General features: G+C 43.5%; 1 protein-coding gene across 8 annotated transcripts in view; it reads right to left on the minus strand.

Moving 5' to 3' along the window:
- The window catches only part of CNKSR2 (connector enhancer of kinase suppressor of Ras 2), a 212888-nt gene that overhangs the window by 28132 nt on the left and 163268 nt on the right, over positions 1 to 21488 (minus strand). For all 8 annotated transcript variants that reach the window (XM_049835197.1, XM_049835195.1, XM_049835198.1 and 5 more), the window contains 3 exons: positions 18809 to 18876; positions 13533 to 13633; positions 11747 to 12293 (listed from right to left, as the gene is read on the minus strand). In XM_049835197.1, the coding sequence (XP_049691154.1) occupies positions 11747 to 12293; positions 13533 to 13633; positions 18809 to 18876 (716 nt within the window). The remainder of the gene's footprint in view (positions 1 to 11746; positions 12294 to 13532; positions 13634 to 18808; positions 18877 to 21488) is intronic.

Raw genomic sequence — 21488 nt, forward strand, 5'->3', positions numbered from 1 at the left:
AAATAAAAATACTCTTTTCCATCTTCTGAAAAGACAGAAACCAGCTACTGCAGCTGTCCCTAAAGACATTACATTAAAGTTAAAAATCTAAATGTTGCACTGTAAAAGTATGTGCATGTACTTAGCTTGATTAAAAAAAAAGAAAGAAAACGTCTTGAAAAGAAAATGTACTTTCTGAATTAAAAGTTGAAAACAAATGGCAGGGTATATTCTAGCAAGGAGGAAAGAAACAGAAGAATTCTCAGAACAACCAGCTTCAAGCTTTTTATAGTTTAAGTACGATTCTCATATTGGATTTCAAGTGTTCACATCAGTACAGTAAAAATACCGCTCTAATGCCAAATGTAGAGGCTATTAAAGTACTGTTATGTGAATTCTAAACCGGAGTTTGCTGGTTTTCCTCCAGGAAGATACTCTCTAATTCTCTAGCTCGCCAGTTCTCAAGCATTCCCTGCTGACCACTCCGCACGTCCAGGCGAGGCCGTCCGGGCTGCCAGGAGCCCACGGACCGCAGCTCCGGCATCGCCGAGCCCAGCCGGGAGCCGGACCGGGAGCCTCCCCCACACCATCCCACCTCGCTCGAAATCCAAGTTTCATTTAACCCAGAACTAAAAGCACAACGATCCCCAGTGAAGTTTGAGTACTTCTTCTCATTAGCCTGGCTGGGTAAAGCGATCAGGGTAAAATTCCCCCCCGTCGGTACCCTGCGGTGGAGCCGTGCCGCTGCCTGATCTCTGCCTATCCCCCAGTCTATGACCAGGAGAAATCTCCCAGGTGAGGTTTCCTTAATTTCAGCTCCTCCCTGATGCTTGCAAATCTTCACACGATTAAATCAACATTTCAAAAACTGGCTGAAAAGTGGGTTTAAATTGAAGTTTTTTGGCAGCCTCTCTCCTCTCTCTCTAACGGTGATAACAACTCAAATGCTTTTAAACAAATCTGTCGTGATATTTTATATTCCAAAAGGCCAAAGTTCAACCCTCTGGAATCCAGAAGAGAAGAAATAATTAGCTGCTATTACTTTGTGCCAGCAGTACTCAAAACGTGGAGCCAGAAAGCGACCATCCTACTTAAAATGCAGCCGTTTTCTTAATGTAAATACAGTAAGATCCCACAGAGAACTTGTTTCACGCTTTGTCCATGAAAATCATGCTATTTAATAGCACCACACTAGGTACAATGATGTGGGAGTGTTAACTGTCATCAACAAGATCCCAAACTTGCAAATTGGGGCCGCAAAAGGAGACAAACAATATTTATCTTCTGGCTTTTGAACCGCGATTTTTAAAAACAAAGCTAGAAACCTGTTTTTTTATTATTAATGAGAACTGAGATCCTTGCAAAATTACCGGATTACAGGAGGTTTTCCTTCTTTTTTTTAAATAAAGTACCATATTATCACATTTGTTTCTAAGAACTGGCAATGATTGATATAGTCGGGCATTGGAACAGGCTGCCCAGGGAAGCGTTGGAGTCACCATCCCTGGAGGTGTTCAAAACACATGTAGATGTGGCACTTCAGGACACGGTTTAGTGGGCATGGTGGTGTTGGGTTGACGGTCGGACTTGATGATCTTAAAGGTCTTTTCCAACCTAATCGATTCTATGTTTCTATGATATTGAAAACCAGGAGATCTTGCAAATAAAGCTCACGTGGTTCGTACAAACTCTGAGCTCTAAGCTCCTTTGAGGGCCTGATGAAATCCCAGCTGACGAAAGGACGAGCCCTCAGTGCCCACCTATCCCCAGGTAACGTCCTCCTTGGCTACTCAGATGCAGAACAGACGTGAGACAGGGCGCAGCCTTCTCCTCCGAGAAGTCCAGCTCCCAGAAGCGAGCGACATCGGCCACCTCCGATACCCACGGCGTCCTCCGGTAGCAAAAGCCAAGCCCGGACGGAGGAGACACCAGAGGCTGGTAAGAGGGAAGCTGCCCTACGTGGGCTTCTCCTGAGGCTGCCCTGCCTCCAGAAACAGTCCCAGCCTGCACTAATGACCTGGACGGTGGAAGCGGATAAACCTGTTAAAATCCACCAGCATGTAAGTGGGAGGAAACACCTCCTAGACTGCTGGAGGACAGTCTCAGAAGTTGGAATGATTTGGAGGGATGAAATCCCTTGCCAAGTTTCATATAACAATATGGTAAACGCTATGCTAACAGACACAGAGCTTGGCAAACTTCAGATTTTTTTTTTTTTGTCTAGTCAGGCTGTTAGTTTTACAAAATGTCATATTTGTTGGTTGGTTAGTTGGTTTTAGCCCAATTAATTAGACATTTTAAATCACCTGAGGTTTTTATTAACATGAGCTACTTAGCATGGATACGTGTGAGGCGCAGGAATAATCAGCTCAAGTACAATTAGAAACATAACCATTAAGCAGAAAAGCACCTGGGATACCGTGCAGCACGAACTGAAATACGAAATACAACATGGTTGCCAAACAGATACTTATCCCAGTCCAGTGGAGAAGAAACCCAGGGCGAAGGAACCTTCCTGGTCTCAGCCAGCTTGGATGCTGCCATCCCAGAAGAGGTGGGAGGCAGCTGGAAAACCCAGGGAAGGTCAGCAAGAGGGGTCAGAAGCCCAGAAAACACTGTCTGTGAGAAAAACCACATCAACCTTCACAACAACCTTTCAGCTTGGAAACAGAGCTACTGTAATGGAGCAGTTTTGTTTTCTGTGCCATAATGGAAAGGAAATGCTGGGCTTAAATGGCAGAGGGAACGATTCAATATCCATTAGGAGAAAAAAACCCATAAATTCCTTTCCAATACAGCAAAGAGGAAAAGCACTGTCTGGAGGGAATGAGGAATGCCCACCACTGGGGGTGTTTAAGGACAGGTTGGGTAGGATAGCGGCTCCAGATGAGGAGGGCAGAGCGATCTATACTGCTATCTATACTGGATAACCTTTGAATTCCCGGCCAGCTCACTCGCTCCGAGACACGTGCAGCACACTTACAGCTTCACCAGAGCCTTCGGAGGGGCCAAGATTTTAGCCTACGCATGCTGCCTTCCTGCAGTGGAAAGGTGTAGGAAACAAGTTAAGGAGATTAAGATGCCAAACCAAAAGCATCTAGTGCCATTTTAGCTATCAAAGAGTATCCGAGGAAGTTGCATAGGGCTGGCAGGCTGGACACGTGAGATCTGTGACCCTCTGGAGCAGCAGCTAGTGGCTAGAAGGAAGGCAAAGTCAGCCAAAAGGCCAGGCTGGGACGCCAGGAAAACTCACAAAAAATTGCCCTGCAACATTTATTTCATAGGCCTCCATGACTACCTTCATCTTAAATCCAAGAACTCTGAGGGCTCCTTTTTTTAAAAATAGATTAAACCGAAAAAACCTGCTTTGTAACAAATTTGGCTTTTCCAGAGTCACCTGTCTGACAAAAAAATTCTAGCAGGATGCTGACCGTTCCCACTGAGGGCTTTAATACCTCATCCTGCTTCCCACGATGAACAGTAATTAAACAAGAACGCATGTTTACACGGTGACACTACAGAAGTTCAGCACGGTAGTAGTTCAATAAAACTCCATCCCTCCCATGTCCTTGCAAGCACTACGGACTCAGGTTCACCCCTGCATATGTTTTAACAGTTGCCTTGAAAGAACCCGAGAGCCACAGACAGCAGATGGTACCACCTGGAGATGTAATAAATGTAATAAGGAAAGATTTTAGCCCTCTTCTATTCTTCCAGTCCTACTTGTACAGTATCATATTTTTCTGATTTAATTATAATCGATTATAAAAAGGGTTTAGTTATTTTTTTTTTTAGCTTTGAAAAATGCTAAAAACTTTGAAATTATACATTTTGAAAGCACATTCTTATGCACACAATAGCTGGTTAACTTTTTTCATTGTAGGTGTCTGTTTCCTTTGCATTTAGAAACTTTCAGATCAGGCTAAGTCTCTGCTGCATCTCAAAGAGGAATCACCCCAGTTCTGCAGAAATGGCTTCCTCATGTACTGTGCAGTACTCAGATCTGCAAGTGTCTTTAAAACAAGTTTCAGGGAGTTTCGGGGCAAAGTGTTACGTAAATGATTAAAAGCAATGTTATGTTTTTCATCTTTGAAATCAAATTGAATGCGAGTATAAATTTTGGGACAGAAACCCCCTCTTTTTAATGGGAAACTACATGTTAATTAAAAAAAAAACCAGCCTGAGTTTCCTCTTCGTACACAAAATAATTCCAAAAAAGCTACATAACCTTGTTTAAGAAATGTGACTATATTACGCTTCAGAATGAAAGCACATTTGGAATCGAGGGGGCGGAATCTGCAAGCACAAAAGAGGCTTTTTTATATTGCTGTTGAGACATATCGGGCCAACGAAGTGGGACGCAAGCGCACATCCTTCAGCGTGGGGAACAGAGCCCTCGAGGGCTCGGACTGCCTGCCCTGCATCGGTCCCGCTGGGGAAGCGTTTCCCACTCGGGAGTTGGCTTTTCCCAAGGACAGCCAGGCTCGACAGGGCAGCGGCAGGGAGAGACCTTGCTTACACCAAGAAATGGAAAAATTAAAGGCAAAGCAGATTGATTACGTAACACCTAGCAAGGGAATTAATGCAGAACACAGAAAAAAAACAGAAACAGATTCTCGCATCCACAGATTCCTTGCTCCACCACCTAACCCGAAGGTGCCTCTGGCAGCACGGCTCCACTGACAGCCACCAACTCAGTAACAGAACTGAGGAAACTTCGCAAGAAAAGTAATTTATAAGAGCAGCCATATAAGAAATTCTCTTGTGCATTTCTTTTGCTTGTAAAAAGACCATTTAATCCATATATTTCAGGCAAAAGCAGATGACCTTTGCTGGCAATGACACCCAAAGCTATTAAAACCAAAAAATAAAGTAGGAATTCACCTCTCCTTTGCATTTTTAGCAGCACGGGCAATGGAAATCAATTACAATTTAAAATGTAGCAACAACATATTTGTAGGTAAAATGCATTCATACGTAAAAACACTAACAGGCACAAAATTAAAATACTTTTATTTTTGTTGACAGCCTATATTGCTTTCTGAATTGCTACTTAGTAAATGATTCAATATTTGGCTTTCAAACACTGCAGGCAATTTTTTCCCCTCGAACTGAAATTTAAAATCAGAATGCAGAGGTTTTGTATCCCATCATTTTCATTTAGAATACAAACCCACTTCTGCAGTGGAGTTTCTTCTGCATGTGAGAATTGGAAAAGCTTTATTTTAGACATTTTAAATTTTTAATTAAAGAACTTGCTCATAAAGTAACATACCTACTCCCAGTGCTTGCTTACCCAAGTTAGTCTTCATATCAGTGTTGTTTTAATATAATAAATAGTCTAAAGCACATTTTTATACACGCAGCTGAACATACACACATATATGGCAGCTAGAAGATAATTAAGCAACTCTTACTTGGGATGATAGTTTTCCCAAATATGCAGTTGCTTTTGGAAGCTTATAGAAATTCTTGTTCAGATAAACATGTATCTTAAATTTTAACAAGGATAAAAAGGTTTAGCCTGATATATAACCTAGATTATTAACGATGCTGTCCGTCCCCCCATTCGTTTTCAAATATAACAGCTCTCATAGGATCTCAGCGGATCTTATGACAAATGAAGCACTAAATGGTTCAGTTAAAAAAAAAAAAAAAAGTAGGTGAAGACATGCCATTCCACCAGACATTTTGTAAGTAAAGCATTTGCTTTGAAAAGCGGACCAGGTGATACGGCAGCCACCGTCTTACCCTGTTTTTCCATGGTTCCCTCCTCCCTCAAACTGTGAGCCACTGATGAAAATTTCCTTGTAAATATACAAAATATCCATACCAAAGCAGCAAGGGCTAGCCATTTACACTATGAACCAACAGGCTTGAGATCATATTTTTGAATATAACCAGGCAGTATTTTTAGGCAAGCTGGTTCCGAGTTAGAGCAAAGCTCGTGCCTCGGAGGCGGTGGGAGGGAGACCCCCTCCTCGCAGACAGGGCACGAGCGCTGATGGTCCTCACCGGCAGGAGTGCGAATGCCCGTCAGGAGGGCTCGAAGGGGAATTGGGAATGAAAAATCAGGTCACGAAAACAAAGGTCAGAAAAAGGAGCCATTTCATTAATGTACTTCAGTGTCTGAGCATGCACGGGCTGTGCCGCCCAGAAGGATGTCGAGCCAAAAAAACCCCCGACCCTGGCAAATGTTCTGGTTTCATCCGCAGGACTGACAGGGGATGTAGTAAGTTAGAAAAACATCCTCCTTAGTGTCCCAGAGGGTGCTGCACTTCGTGCTATTCGCCAGCCTCATAAGGAATATTTCTAACGTGAAACATCACCTGTCATTTCTCATAGCTCCGCTTATTTAAGTCACTACCAGGCACGCACACCTTTACCAACCTGAATAATTCCGGAGGGGAAGATGCGGTATCTTAATGGTCTCTCCCTTGCCTCTTGGTGCGGATAAAACTAACTAGGTGGTCAGATGACGGGACACCACTAGTAGTATCCTCGCTAAAATGGAAAGAGGTTGTCAGAAAAGCAAACCGCCCTATTAATTTCAGGCACATCCCCATCAACTCCCGTGCGCGCAATCCAGGCTTTACGCCTTATTCACCCCGACTCCCGCGTTTCACTGCTGCTTAAGCCCTGCCGAAGTGAAAAGGCACCCTATCCAAAAGGCAGAACCTAGAAGTGGTACACAAAGCAAAGCCTAGAAGCGGTACACAGCGTACCACTTCATCACGCAGTGTTTAATTAGCAAACGCTGATCTTTGAGAGATACCCCTTGTACTGCGCATTACAGCCCTCTCATTAAAAAGAGGCAAGCCTGCCTGTACTGTATTTCAGAATTTGAAATACCTGACCTTTTTCAGAGTATATTTTTTACTAGTGCAAACTCCTTCCTGAAAGCAAATGCCACCTAGGATGTCCCACGGATATACCTTTTTGGGCACAGTGTGTGAAACTCGTTGCTAGTCATGGGACTCCTTAAACCCATCTGTCCCATTTTGTGAAAGCACTGCCACCTTGAATTTCATTTCTGCGACTGGTGGGTGGGGTGGGAGAAACTGCTCTCAGTTTCTCTTATTATTCTCTTGCTGGTTCCTAATTTTTTTTTACGGGGAAAAAAAGAAAAAACTCTCAGGCTCGGTCCCTCAGCACAAGCAGACATTTGATAGCTCACTGACATCAAGGGGAGCTTTCCTGAGATCCTTCGCAGGGACTGGACATCTCTGAGCTGCAAAATGCCACCACCAGCTGCTGCTCTGGTCTTTGGCAAGTGCCTTCAGCAGTTTAAGGTTAAAAGCCACGTTTCAGAGACCGGAGCCTGAGGCTACTGTGTTGCCCTGGCAGAGAGCTCACTAGGCTGGGTGGCATTAACTGTGGGATGCCGGGAGATGGTGCAAACCTGAACGTGGCTTACGGTGATGGAGCAAAATGCCAGGGAATAGGGGTGAGTGTGCCCAGGCTTAAGGAACGTTGCGAAATCTTTTCAAGGTGACACAAGTCACACATGGAAGGTTGTTGCATCTTGTAAACACTCCGGGGTGGGTGGGGGGAATCAATGCAGCAAACAGATGGCCCCCCACCCTTCAATTGCCCCGAAAGGACAGCCATTGATTTACTGAAACCTATTTAAGACTTTGTTCTAGTTGTCCACCCTATGGAGAAGATACTCCAAAGTTATGATGATGGGGTAGCAACAAAAAAAAAAAAATCCTAAACCACATGTCAGCAGGAATTACAGTGCAGGGAAAGGACAGAAAGCTTGCAGAAGCAAGAGAACGAAGAGGCGAGGAGCGATGCAGAAGGACAGGCGGCTGAACAATGGGAAGACTGCTGAAGTGCTTTTCTATCCATATTCCTGAAGAAATCTTACAGAGCCCGCCCAGCGGAAAGCTGGTGCGAGTTCCCCGGGATCTGTGCCGGTCCCGCTCCGGCCAGCCCCGCGGCACGGGGAGCCAGCAGCAGAGCTCCTGCCCCGGCACCGCCTGGGCGGGCGACTGCACCGGAGACTCCCCCGGGTGCTTCTGCTCTCCCAAGGCTTTCGGGGAGTACGGAAAAAAGGGGCAGGTTTTTCTGCGGAAAGCCGGCGGGATCTACAGCCAGTTACGCTCTGTACAGAGCTACTACCTGCCTCTCTGGTACGCTGAGCCCTTAGTAAGTCCTGCGCTTGTCCCGCAAACCAAAGACGACTTTGAAAATGAAGGAACCGCTATCAAAGATACTTCCAAATAGCAAAGCAAAAAATGAAGCAAGCCTCCCTGGGACAAAACCCAGAAGTAGTTTCTCCCAAGAAGATCCTCGAAGTGTTCTTTGGCATTAAGTGGCGAAATCTGCTGAAACAGAGAAAGCGCAGACAGCGGTGGGGGCAGAGGGGACGGGGGTGACAGTGCCGCGACGCACAGCTGTCTCCTCCTGCTACCTCCCGCTAGCAGAAGACAAACCTGCAAAAGCCCAACTTGTCCTTCACGACCGAATCACAGAAACGCAACGCGCTCTGCTGTCACTATTGACCTGCTCCCCTTGTTCACGCTGCCTCTGAGCAGCCCAGCAAGAGGGACGTTTGGTGCCACAGGTCCGAATGCTGTTTGCCATTTTCATAGCCTCAGGAGCAAACACACGGACAGACTCAAATATCCCACAAGAGAACCCTCTTCGATTACTAAGCAAGAGACCATTACAGGACTGTGTCGATATGGAACATCTAAATGATTTACACAGAAGTCATTTTAATAGATGTTAGAAATAAAACAATCCATTAAAGATTAGCAGTGCAATGTTAACGTGATAGAACGAGACAAAAAGAAGCAACTGAACACACAACAAAGTTAGGTCCTAACGGATAAACGTAGGGAAGGACAACCCATATTTTCAGTTTACCACGACATATCTAGGCATTACAGCAGAGCTGATACACAGAACTATTGGCAGTGTCAGTAAAGTCTTGCAGTATCTATTTAAGGCATAAAGTAGTGATTAACAGACAGCAGATGCTTAGTTGTTGCAAATCGGAGTAGCTTTAGTAGAAAGTCAACAGAACTATGTTAAAGTATAGCAGCTGGGGGCAGCATCTGAAAAACCCGTGGAGCTCCTAATTTGTGGTGTGGCTATTTGAAAACAATTCTGCAAAAGAAGTCGGAAGAAACAGGACTGCATTTTACTATTTGATTTAAACTCATGAGGTTTTAAAAGTGGGAATGTAGAAACAAAAAGCTGAGAAAACAAACTTTTGGCAATGACATTTGACTTGTACAGCAACAACTGCAAAGGAGCTGCATTCCTTGTCCCGCACAAAAAGCAATAGGAATGATTAAGCTTTAAAACACATACATGTACACACAAGAACACATATAATCATCCAAGAGCTCAGAACTATGTCAGGATCACAAATGTGTAAGGCAAATAAATACACTTAAAAGGTTCATCTGATACCAGGTCAGGGAAGGTTCAAGGTGAGGTTAAAACATTTCTAAAAGGGAGAGGATTCCCCTTCTCCGGCCAGTTGCAATGTTTCGCTTTCCCAGAGCAATGGAGGTGAGGGGAGCAATGATGTAGCACGCACAAGGGCACCCATCCTCTTAGCGGACTTAGCAGTTATAAGCGAATCTCTCAGCTCAGAAACTGGATTTTGCACTTAAGAACACCACTTGCATGAAATCCCTCCCGCCTTTTACTGGTAAGGGCACTGGAAAAAGCCAGTGTTGCAAACAGAACATTGCAGCCATAGCAACAAGCAATTCAACACTTAAACTTTTCAACAGACTAAACAGTATTTTCTTTCTGGTTTTATAATTTCATGGTCAATAATTAACCATGAGCACTTTACTTGTCTAGCTGGTCATTAATGTCTCAGAAACAATCTCCTGTTAAAGCTTCAACCAAGAAAACCTTCTTACTCAAAGAAAAATAAGAGTGCGTGTATACAGGGAGACCACTTCAAAAATTAAACTTTTTTCTCCCTTTTTGGAAATTGGTATAGAAAGATGGAGAAAAGCCCAAGTTCTGGCCCGTTAAATCAAGCACTAGCCCTTTATTAGTTCTGTACGCTATAAAATGTTACATCCAGGAACCCAAAAGCATTAAAACTGAGATTTAAAACACCTAACAACTTAGGCCCTGCAACAGTATCCCTGAGTAATGCCCAAACAGCAAAGGAACTCCAGTGGGAAGTCTCCTTGACCCTTTTCACTGACTGTGAGGAATTCTTTTAAAAATATTTTCATATTGCTAACGGTAAAAACCCATTTGAAAACCAAAATTGAAGGCTAAAAATAGGATAAAACATTCTGCATGGTTGATGAAATTTAACCCTGTTAATTAGACAGCTTCATTTCACAGTCAGCAAGAGTCTAATATTACCCTAATAAATGTATAGGTTTTTGGAAAGTGTCATGCATGACCGCAACTGAAATCATGCCTTTTTAAACTTTTAATGGCATGAAATTTCATATCTGCAAAAGAAATCACTGTTTTCCTCAAGTCAAGAGTTTGAGATGTTCAGAACCGATTGACTAAAGCATAAGGGCAATGGAAGACTGTTGGTGTCTCCCAAGTAGACTAAATAATGTCCACATGAATTTTAATGCTCAACAAAAGTACTAAACCTAATGAATTACTTGGGTAGGTAGTTAATTATCCAAAGCTTTCATTACCCTTTCCTATCTCTTTACCATTTTTATATTCCTTTAGGGCAGTGAAAAAAATTAAATTTGAAGGAACCAGATAGCACAGACCCTTTGAGATCTTCAGGGGTCATCCTGCCTTCCTCGCCGCTTCAGGTAACTTAATCGCAGCATAACCCCACGGTTCGTGGTTGCAGGCTTTGTTGACTGACCCTACAACTTGGCTGTGGGCTCAACTTTGCTAGCAACACACGCTGAGAAGCTCCATAAATGACAGTGAAGGACAGAGCATGAAACAGACACAGAAATGTGTTTACACGTTCAGGAGGAGCAGGGACCTTCTCCAATCCCTGTTTATTTGGATTATTTTTGACAAGTAGCACTAATATCTATGGAGTTAATGTGCCACGTAAAAGAGAGTTACTCAGCGTTATGATTTTTTTTAAGCCCCGCTGGTCACATAGTTGTTCTCTATGAAGTTTTTTGTTTGTTTGAGATGTTTTTTGAACTTCTCTCTCTCTACAAATCACAAGGTGAGGAACTGGGGAAAATACACTCTCTTTTTCAACTTCTTACGGCTTCTGGGCTGTCTTGAGAGCTGCCCGCCTGAATACTACACAATACAGCCTGACCCTGCAGTCCAGGATTTGCTGAGTGTTTTTCACAACCCAGATGGGGTTGGCTGGAAATCTTACTACGTATGTCCTGAGACATATGTGTGTTAGCGGGGGAGGACGGGGTACTTCAGGACGTGGTTTAGTGGGCATGGTTGACGGTTGGACTCAATGATCTTGAAGGTCTTTTCCAACCTAAATGATTCTATGATTCGATTCTATGATACTGTGCAAGTGGAAGTGTGAAGAAAGCATGGAAGCAAAATTCATTTATAACTAAGAACTACTAGTAGAGGTGACTGGTGACCAGCCTATGGGGAAGTGCCTGGTGATCGTGAGAGTTCATGCAGCGCTCTGTTGGATTATGAAGGCTTATACGTAAGGCACATCAAAGAGGTGTGTCACAAGGGGGACCTGGTGAAACATGGGGGACGTTGAAAGACCGTCAGGTTTTCTTGATAGGAAAAAGGAAAACCCACCTCTGCGTTACACGAACGGGACTCTTGAAAAGCCACAGAAACATCCCATACTTACTTTTATCTTCCTGGTTCTCTTCTGCTGCTTTGCCTTCCTCGTCCTCGTCCTCCTCCTCCTCCTCCACCTCCTTCCGCTGCGCTTCTTCGTGGTGATCGGCGGCACCGACCGACAGGCTCTGGCAGCAGTGGTTGAAGCCACTATCCCGAGGCAGAGTGAAGCTTCGGGGCTTTCCCCCGTTCCCATTCAGCACTTGCATCCGCTCGCCCTCCACGAGGGGGAAGGGGCCGTAGTGGTCTTGCAGGTGGCACTTCTGGGTGGGCAAGGTCGACTGCCGCCGGTGCTCGGGGGACACCACGGCCGCCTCGGAGAACACCGAGTCTTCCAGCGGCAGCGTCTGCAGGTAGTGGAGTCCCGAGCTCGTCAGCGGCGTCTCGATGAGGTCCTGCCAGGAGCGCCGCTGGCTCGCCGTCTTGCGCACCGGCGAGTCGGTGGCGCTCCCCGCCGCCTCCGGGCGAAACTCCTCGTGCGACGACTGCGACTGGGAGGTCTCCGTGGACGAGAGCCGGCTGTGTTTCGGCTCAACGTAAGGGCTCGCGCAGCTCATCTGCAACGGCAGCAACGGAGCAAGCTTCAGATCGCTGTAGGCCGCCTACTTCTAGCAGTAGACTAGTAGTCTAGTCTTACTAGAAGTAGTAGTAGACTACTTCTAGTAATAACCACATCCTTTTCATCATCACTGATGGTGCCCAGTTCAGTAACGAAGGCACAGACTCACCTGATTAACCTGCCCTGATCCTAACCTTAAGGCATGCCCCTATCTACACGTCACACCTGTAGGCCAAACACTGATACTTATACCTAGTGAGTATCTTTATGTTCCTTAGCCCTTAAAATAAGCCAACACGATTATCTGCAGAAAATTTTGCAGAATATGGCACCTCGGAAGACATAGAAGAGATGTGCCTGGTCCATTAAAAATCTTAAAAATACCACCCAAATGCATGCTGTCATCCTATCCTGTTAAAAATTTATTTGCAATCGCATCTGCAGTGCTTCAGTGCAGTTCAGAGATCTATGATTTTGGAACATAAAGTATCGCATTCAAATTAAACATTGTGAACACTCTCTTTCCCCAGACTTTCCCAATTTTTCATTCCAAATTTTTGCCATTTTAAAAGTTATATTCAAGTAAGATGCATTAGTTAACACTGTCTGAGTATACGGACATGAAAACTAAAATTGCCCATGCAGAATAAGTTGGAAGTCCACACTCTGGTTTTATACCAACAGCTGCTTCAAGAAGAAAATAAAAACCAAGTCCCCTTTTGTTCTAATTTACAGAGAAACCTACTTTTTCACAACCACCGAACAACTGGTTATCACTGTTTGCGATATAAGACAGAACTTTTTACGTTGGCATTTCTCTGGAAATTCAAGTGTAAAGCTTCACAGCACAACTGTTGGAGCCTTAGAGAAGAGTCTGTGCTGTTACTGAGGTAACAACATTTTGTCAGAGAAGTCGATAAGGGGGCGGTGAGGGATTGCATGGATGAGTAGCGGTCCATCATGAATGAAGAACAGGAAGAAAGAATTCTGTAACTTAATCTGTTTTGCACAGTGAGTGGGATGATAAATCCATGTTCTCTACAAACCAGTGAAAACAGCCATGATGGCTGTTGAAGTTAGCGCTGCACATTACTTAACAAATGCCTTAAGTCAAGTACTGACTCAAAAATATAGCGGGGAGTGCCATAATGTGCGCATGCACGTGCTTTTAAGCAGGAGAGTAGGTAAAAGTGACGCTTTCCGTTGTCATTTCTGTAGACATTTGCAGGTGACTTACCGAAGGAGGCCGTGGGTATGTGTCGTACGGGGGTGGTGGGCTGTCTTGTTTGGGTGTGGATGGAGTGTCAGCTTCCTCCTTATCACTCTCACTCCAGTAATCTACAAGTTACATACAGATCAGATCAAAAACTACCAACACATTTTGATACACTTGTATATCAGAGACTTGCTTTCACAAAAAGCAACTGGAAACTCCATCCTTGGTATTACCAAGAGTTAAAATCTAGCAAATGCTGACTCTGGAAATGTTAGCTGCTGTAACTTGGAATTGTTTTAATCTCAAGAGGGAAAATTCAGAACGTTATGGGGTATACTAAGCCTAATGCCCCATTGCAGAGATATTAAACAACAACCTGCAAATGAGCCACAAATTTAACTCTTGTACACGCTTTATAAATACTACATGCATACAGAATACTCCTAATACAAGTATCAGGTTTTCAAGTACTTATACAGCCATAAAAATAATTATGATTGGACATATATCGGCTAGAAAATACCGGAAGCATTTTTCAAACAGAAAAGATGAAAAACGTAACTTGCTAAAGTCTTGTTGACTGCAAATAACATTAACAAATGTAATTAACACCAACTGGCAAATCAAACAAGTAGGGGTTATTGCACATGTGACTAATTCATGCTATTTCTCTACCCATTCTCTCCATTGTAAACTACCAGTTACCTGAGCTTTCCAATTCAATCTCTAGTAACAAAGAGCTGCATTTAAGATAAGACAGAAGAACTTTATATCATGTATCTGCTTCATAAAACAGCTGCTGCCCTGCTACCCATGCAAGAACATAAAGGTGATATGGTAAGAAAAAATATGACAATGACATTTAAGCACAGAGTTCCAAAAGATGGATGAGAAAGTACAAAGGACGCAGATCTTGTGGGCTAAATTCAATGGGCTATGAGGTTTCATTTTGTCAGGCAACCAAGTCTTCACCAAGCCCATTTCATATGTTTGGTACCTTGGTCAAAGGGGAAAACACATGGCAGAATGTACCCCGTGGGACTTTATAGTTATTTTTTGAAGCAGAACAGCATCTAACTAAATGGATACTGGACCTTAAAATTCCTTACAAAAGAAAACCACTTAACTGCCGCCTCGACTCAACATGGATAACTGTAATATCTCTACCCATTGTAAGGCTTATGCAAACATTCCTGTTGGCACTTTGTTTCTGACTGTATTACCTTCTAGTATTTGGGTAAATCATTGTACAACAGGACACTTTAGCTCAGACTATTCACAGACAATTTTCACTTTGCCTAGTAAGCGCTCAGTGAACTGCATGACTTACTACTTTCTCTTTGATAGATGAGGAGAAAAAGATTGATTGCTGCTTTTTAAATGATCTAAACCAAAATTCCAAGCTGGCACAACATGTAATTTTGACTCTAATGATTTTTTGTTACTGTGATGATTACTGTATTGTATGATTAATGACCTACTGTACCTAATCTTCTTCAAAACAAAAACTTACCTTTAAATGACACCATCTTGAAACAGCTGTCCCTAAAATTTTCTGTATTTTTAGATTGTAGTAATGGTGGGGACAGCCTTATTTGTCTATTCAATTTTTCCAAGCAGAAACAACTCTGTTTTAACTCTGAGTCTCTTAATTTGCTTACTGCAAGCTTATAGCTGAGAGGTTATCTTTAAACAGTATAATAAACAAAGAGCATAAATAAAGTTTTCATGACTATGAAATAAAAAAAATTGCAAAGAGTTTCGTCTTTAGAAATCTGCAGATAATTAGTTTTTGGTGAACAAAAGACTAAATTGGTGAAAATTCTTTTTAAAAATCACTCCTAGTTTTAAGAAAACTTGTTTCCAGCAACTCACACCACCTGAAAATATTGGCATATAGGCATGTTTGTTCCTATTACAGCAAAGCCTAATGGTGCGATGTGTGGCAAGACGCCTGTCAGAACGGCATCACTCAGTGACATTTCTGCAGACCTGGAGCTCAACTGTTTATTCTGAAAGTAAAATTTAGCAGCCTCAGTGCAGGTTCCAATTTTGGCTAAAAATACAAAGCCGTTCTTGCTGTCAAATCCACATACAATAAACGGCTGTATGACGACGCTTTTGCGCACCTTACCTCAGACAGGGAATTCTGTTGGCAACCTACAGCTTGTCTAGAAAAATTCTGCAAGTCACAGGGGTCAGCTTCCAGATGAAATGTATGAAAATAGCCTCCCACCAAGTTTTTAAAAATGGTCCGCTTTTGGCAACCAACTTCTTAGAGTTTACCTAAAACATGTATAATGCTATCAAAAAGTTGCCGTATTTCTCTCTGCAGATTTTGTCCTATTCAGTGACAGACAAGCTCAATGCACCAGGCATATCTTGAAAGCTTTCTGAATAAGCAATAGACTGCATATATTATTTATAAACTAACACTGACCTGCCATTTGCCGATTAAATATTTTCTATTTATATAAGCTAGTATTTTTTCTCTGATTTTATATGACTGGAAAGGATATAACTTCTCCATCCAAGGAAGTCCCTTGCCATATTGCTAACAGTCATTGCATTTAATGTGGAAAGTTGATGGTATTTTTATAAAACCGTTCCGTACAGAATGTGACATTTTATTCAGCAGTACACCCACAATTCGGTGATTCGTGCATCTCCGAAGCACTTGAAATATATTTATGCACTTTAGATTCAGAACCATTCAACTCCTAATTGAAACAGGTTTGACAACTACTGTTGAATTGTTTCAGAGTTATTATGAAGCTTTGCTGCAAAGGGCTGAACTGAACAGCAATGTCAATTGGTACCGTCACTGAATATAGAAAATTCCAGCTTCATGGTTTTTGTAATTGCAAAAATGCTTGAAGTGATAGAGAGGTTTTACTTTGCTAACTTGGTGCGTCTGCTAATTAGGGACACTACTGAGCTGTCTAATAGCCCTTGTGCTGGGAGCCAAGGATAATCACCAGAGGCATAAAACCACTGTACGGCAGCGAGGGGGGAACGTGATACTGATTCCCACACTGACCACAACTAAGCAACACAAAGAGGATATAGTTTTACCTATCTGTATACGATACATCAGTTCGAGTGAATGGCATTAGAGCAGTAATAAAGAGCTCCATCAGTGCCTGGGATATAATTTCCATAGTAAGTGGGGTCTCACTGATTATTTTCAATAGGCAGACATTTTAATAATAGGTAACACGAGGCCTGAATGCACATGATCTCATGTCTAGGAGCTGGATCATCTGCTATTTTATTACTCAGTGATTGCTTGGTAGCAAAAATATTTCTCCACATCCATCTGGATTTTGAAAGGTGTATGATGCCTGCAATTGTGCACTTGGACAGCGTTAGCATAACTGTTCATACACCTTTTCCCTCGCTGTCCCACACGTTATTGCGATTCTAGTGCCAACCTGCTGCCAATAAAAGTTTGAATTTGGCTTTGAATGCTAACACAGAGGATTTCCTAGAAGACTCCAGGATTCAGAGTTTGTTCACAGCCTCTTCAAGCAGCAACAGATGGTATACGGGTCCCTCCAAACTGGTTATCGTAGCGCTGCCTGGGGAGCACGGATCCCACACTGATTTGCAGTCTGGCGAGGCACCGAGAACACGACTGGAGGAACGCGGAGGGCCTGGCGTTAGGAATGACGGGACGTGCCAAGGACCGCACCAGACTAAAACAGGGTGTGGGCAGCACTTCCAGGATAAGCAGCTGCACTTACTGGAAGACATGGTTAGAAAGGAGGCAACAGCAGGTACAACCTAGTTACGTGCGAGAACGACAGAACCCAAAAGCCTTCCCACGCACGCTGCCACCACCGAATTACAGCAGTATGCTGTAAGCCACTGCTCTTCGACCCCAGGCTGATCCCTCGAGGATGCTCTGTGGTGAGGCCATCCGGGTATGAATCACAGCAGACGTAATTTTCGGATGCTGTCTTTTAATCTTCTACCACTACAGAATATCCTACTCTCTTGATGTTTCCACCTGGCTGCCGAAGTAACCCTTGCTTCTCACTGGGAAAAGGAGGTTTTTTTGCACAGTTCCTCCCAGGAAAATGGCACGGCAGCAACACGTTGCCGAGACAGACCACGCGCATCTTCCTCCTGACGGTATCAGACCAGAAGGTCAGGGCGAAGCTGCTGTCACGTAGGCTGGTACAGAATCGTGACTTCGGGGGGCAAGAAGGACACCATGTGGCAAATTGTGAAGCCTAGTGATAGGCTTTTGAACACAACTCTCCCTGAAAAATGGTTAGAACTGTAGTCTTTGTAAAGAAAAGACTAGATGAAATACATTGCTGCTGCAGCTCCGAGCTATAAGCTTTTTGGGCCGAAAGACAGAACCTTACTGATGAAGGCTGCAGAGCCACAGAATTAAAAAGTGAGGTTTTGGCTCAGGGGGCAGCAGGCAGACAGGCATCTGGATAAGCTCTGGATCATCATGACCACTGCAATTTTCTGGTGCCTGCTGCCAGGTACATCTGTAAAAAAGAGCATGGATTCAAAAGCCAGCTGCTTGCCAAAACAGCTATTTGGACAGGAACGCTTCTATGGATCCAGGTCACTGGCAATTCTAGGAAACAACCTCCCCAACACAACAGAGGACTGACCCTTTCTTCCCCCTGTCTGCAAACAGGATTTCTACTGCAGCAAACTAAAGCAAACTGACTTATTATTTTATATATGCTGCTTTGTTAAACCCATGAAATACTAGACGTTAAAAATAAACAGGTGTAAAATGCTGTAAACCAGCAACAGGGCTTTAGCACACACCTCAATATAGCAAAAATAGTAGAAATCACAGAAAATTAAAATGGCCTTAAAGTCTTTAGGGGAAATCCAATTATGTCAACAGGCTTTAGAAGAATGGTTTTGTTCCTGAGACCAATTTCATGCATTCCTGCCCCCTGTGAATTCGAACACCAAATGCAATGCTGAAAATTTTTTTTAGTCTGCAGATTCTTAAGTTTCTTCTAATAGGGGACACAGACTCCTTGGTACCACACACCAGAGCTTACTGGCAGTACATTTGCTGCTTTTAGCCACCTTCTGCAGCCTTCTCGGAAATAATCCAGCGTCTGTGGACCAGAATCTGCAGGAGCTAATCAAAACCCCTCAGAGAGAAGGAATTCTCTAAAGCAACAACAGTGATACCGATATGTGAATTGCTTTCGGATGACGAGAATGAGGCCTGATACACAGCAGGGAAAAAAGAACAGATGAACTTGTGATAAGAGCTGACAGAAGAAACCAAAATAACAACACATTACCTTGCTCTTGTTTGATCCTCTCTCTTTCTGCATAGCCAGCAGCAAGCATGTTAATTCTGTTTAGCCATCTGAAATAATATTAAAAAAGCAGTAATATCGATGCAGCCTTGTAATTTTTGGGTTCATTTCTACAAAAAACAAAGTTAGGACCACCTGAAGGAGATTCAGGACAATGTTATTTTTCATATTAGACAGCTGTTTTCTTTGATACTCTTACTCAGGGAGTCTCCAAAGATCTATGAATTTGCTGTTGAACAAATTGTTTTCACAGCAAAGATTTTATTTCAAATGGAGAACCGTGTATGATGTCAAACATCTGTAAAATAAAGGATTTAGGGATAATCAAAGAACTATTAAGTCTGCTGCTCACAGATATGGCATCACACCAATACTCCTGCTGTTCTGATGTCTCAAGAATAAACACCACTTCTCACAGATTTAAGCAATATTTTAAGGCCTGAATTGGCAACTTAGCAGAGGAACAGAGCAGAAACCAGCAATAAAAAGAACAGGTTCACTCCCAAACAGACAGTGAGGTTTAATTATGCCATTATGTGTTTTAGAGCTTACCTACAGTGCCAAGTACAAAGAGACGGAGGCATATCAGAATTGACTTTTGTGTTCGTGTCAGAGAAGCAGGGAGAGAAAAGACAGTTGCCTCAATGCAATCCGCATCTAAGGCTTTAAGCTTTAACATCAACTTAGATGCAAAAAAATGCTTCCATAAGCTGCACAAATTAAAAAAAACAAACCCACACAACCAAACTATTGCTATTCTCTTCTAGCAGGGCTGTCATTGCCAAGCATACGCTCAGGTGCCTGCAGCAGCGCACTGCTTCAACCTGCCCGCTTCCCCCGTGGGGCTCTCGGTGTATTCGTTAGTCAAATGTTTACACTAAATCAGGTCCTCCATCAACGAGGCTTTAAACCACCACGACAATCTCCCGTGGTTGTCCATTCCATGGTAAACCTGGAATTACTTGCTCCAGTCACCCCACAGTCAGGATTTGACAGGCTGGATTGCCAACCTACCGGCTTGCGAGTTTACTGCTCGGGTACACAGAAGGAGAACTGAAGTCAGGTTTGTGTTTTCTTCAGGAACGTGAAACCCCTGCTGCAGAAAACCGTGCCTGATGGGTTTTATTTGCGTACTGTAGGCACAGAAACAGGGCGTAGAATTGTCTCAGCAGGGGATACGCCTTCGTAATCACTTCTGCATGCCAGCCTTCAAGACATTTCAGTGCAGGATAAGCAGGTATCAGATCATAAAATGCAGTTGCTCCCCTCGACATTAACTCCTGTCACTCTCCTTCCACAAACACTGACCACATGTATGATCTATAAATCATGTTAATGGTCCACGAATCATTGTACATTGGGAAGAAGGCTAGAGATTCACTCCTGAAGTGATTACAGAATACTCCCATGTTAGCATACAACCAAAATTTCTGCCAGAAGAATAGGGAAGCTGAAGACCAGACTCAACTTTTCAGCTGTAATTCTTAGGAAGTGCCATACACTTATAAAAATAACTGGCACATAGGAACAGAAATCCAACAAATCATGTCCCAAACAGTAATTTCACATCTTCACCGCAGAAAGGTGACCCACTACAAAGCTGTCTTCTAGGTTCACATTCCTGATAGGTGAAGACACTCTTTGGGGAGTAAAGCTCAGCTGTCTCGACAGCTCTGCCAGCCCAAATCAGAGGCACCGCGCAGGATCCTCTCTCGGAGCGCTCCAGCCCCGTGCTGCCGCGGGACCAGCAAAGGCCACGGACTTGCCTGTGTCCCGGGGGTAAAGCGGTGCGAGAAGACGAGCGCCTGCTCCGTCAAATGGCATGGCAGACAGTGGAAGCGGCCCTTCGCTTGCCTCTCACCTATTTTGGTCTCACCTATTCACGTTCCCAATTCAGGTCACGGCTCGCCCCCTTCAGCAGGGAACAGCATCCTCCCGAACCCCTTTGGCCAGGGCTGCTGACCACAGAGCGTCAGATGGTACACCTATAAAGGTTCTCCTGTGGAAAACTTCGGTCTGCCCCAAATAGGAGATAGCATTTTGTGTTAAGTGTGCGTGAGAGCGAGGTGACCAATTATATCATCAACCACTTAACTGACAGTCAGCTGATACTACTTACAGCTGTGGTGGATGATTGTTTCCAGAAAAATGTTATTTCCTGAAAAGCATCATCTAATAAGAACCCAGGAAATGTATACCAGTCTGAGAGAGAGACAGCAAACTGCCTTCACGTTGCATGATTTTCTACAGGTCACGATCTGTGCCATGGTTTGGAAGGTCACCCGCAATGCCTGCGGGGTGAATGCCAAGGTACTGCTGTGGTTGTAAGCCGTTAACAACTATGGCTTTTTTTGAGTGGTTTGCTAGTTTAGAAACCAGAAGAACGGTACTTACTTCTTCTGCAAAGTTTCTGATATGTGGCTGCTAAAGGTTCTTCAGATATGGTTAGAATGTGTACGGTTAGAGAATTAATATTAATTTAATGAAGCATGTCTAGAGTTACAGTTCACTGAAGTTGGAATCCTACGAGAAATCCCAGGCACTGGGCTTGTATCACAGGGAAACGTAAAGATCTCCTGCAGAACGGGAGAGGAGTAAAACATGCCCGCTTTACAATGCGCTGGGGACCAAAGTTCCAAGCGTACAGTTATATAGATATGCC

This window comes from Accipiter gentilis, chromosome 32 (assembly GCF_929443795.1).
Source record: "Accipiter gentilis chromosome 32, bAccGen1.1, whole genome shotgun sequence".
Lineage (NCBI taxonomy): Eukaryota > Metazoa > Chordata > Aves > Accipitriformes > Accipitridae > Astur > Astur gentilis.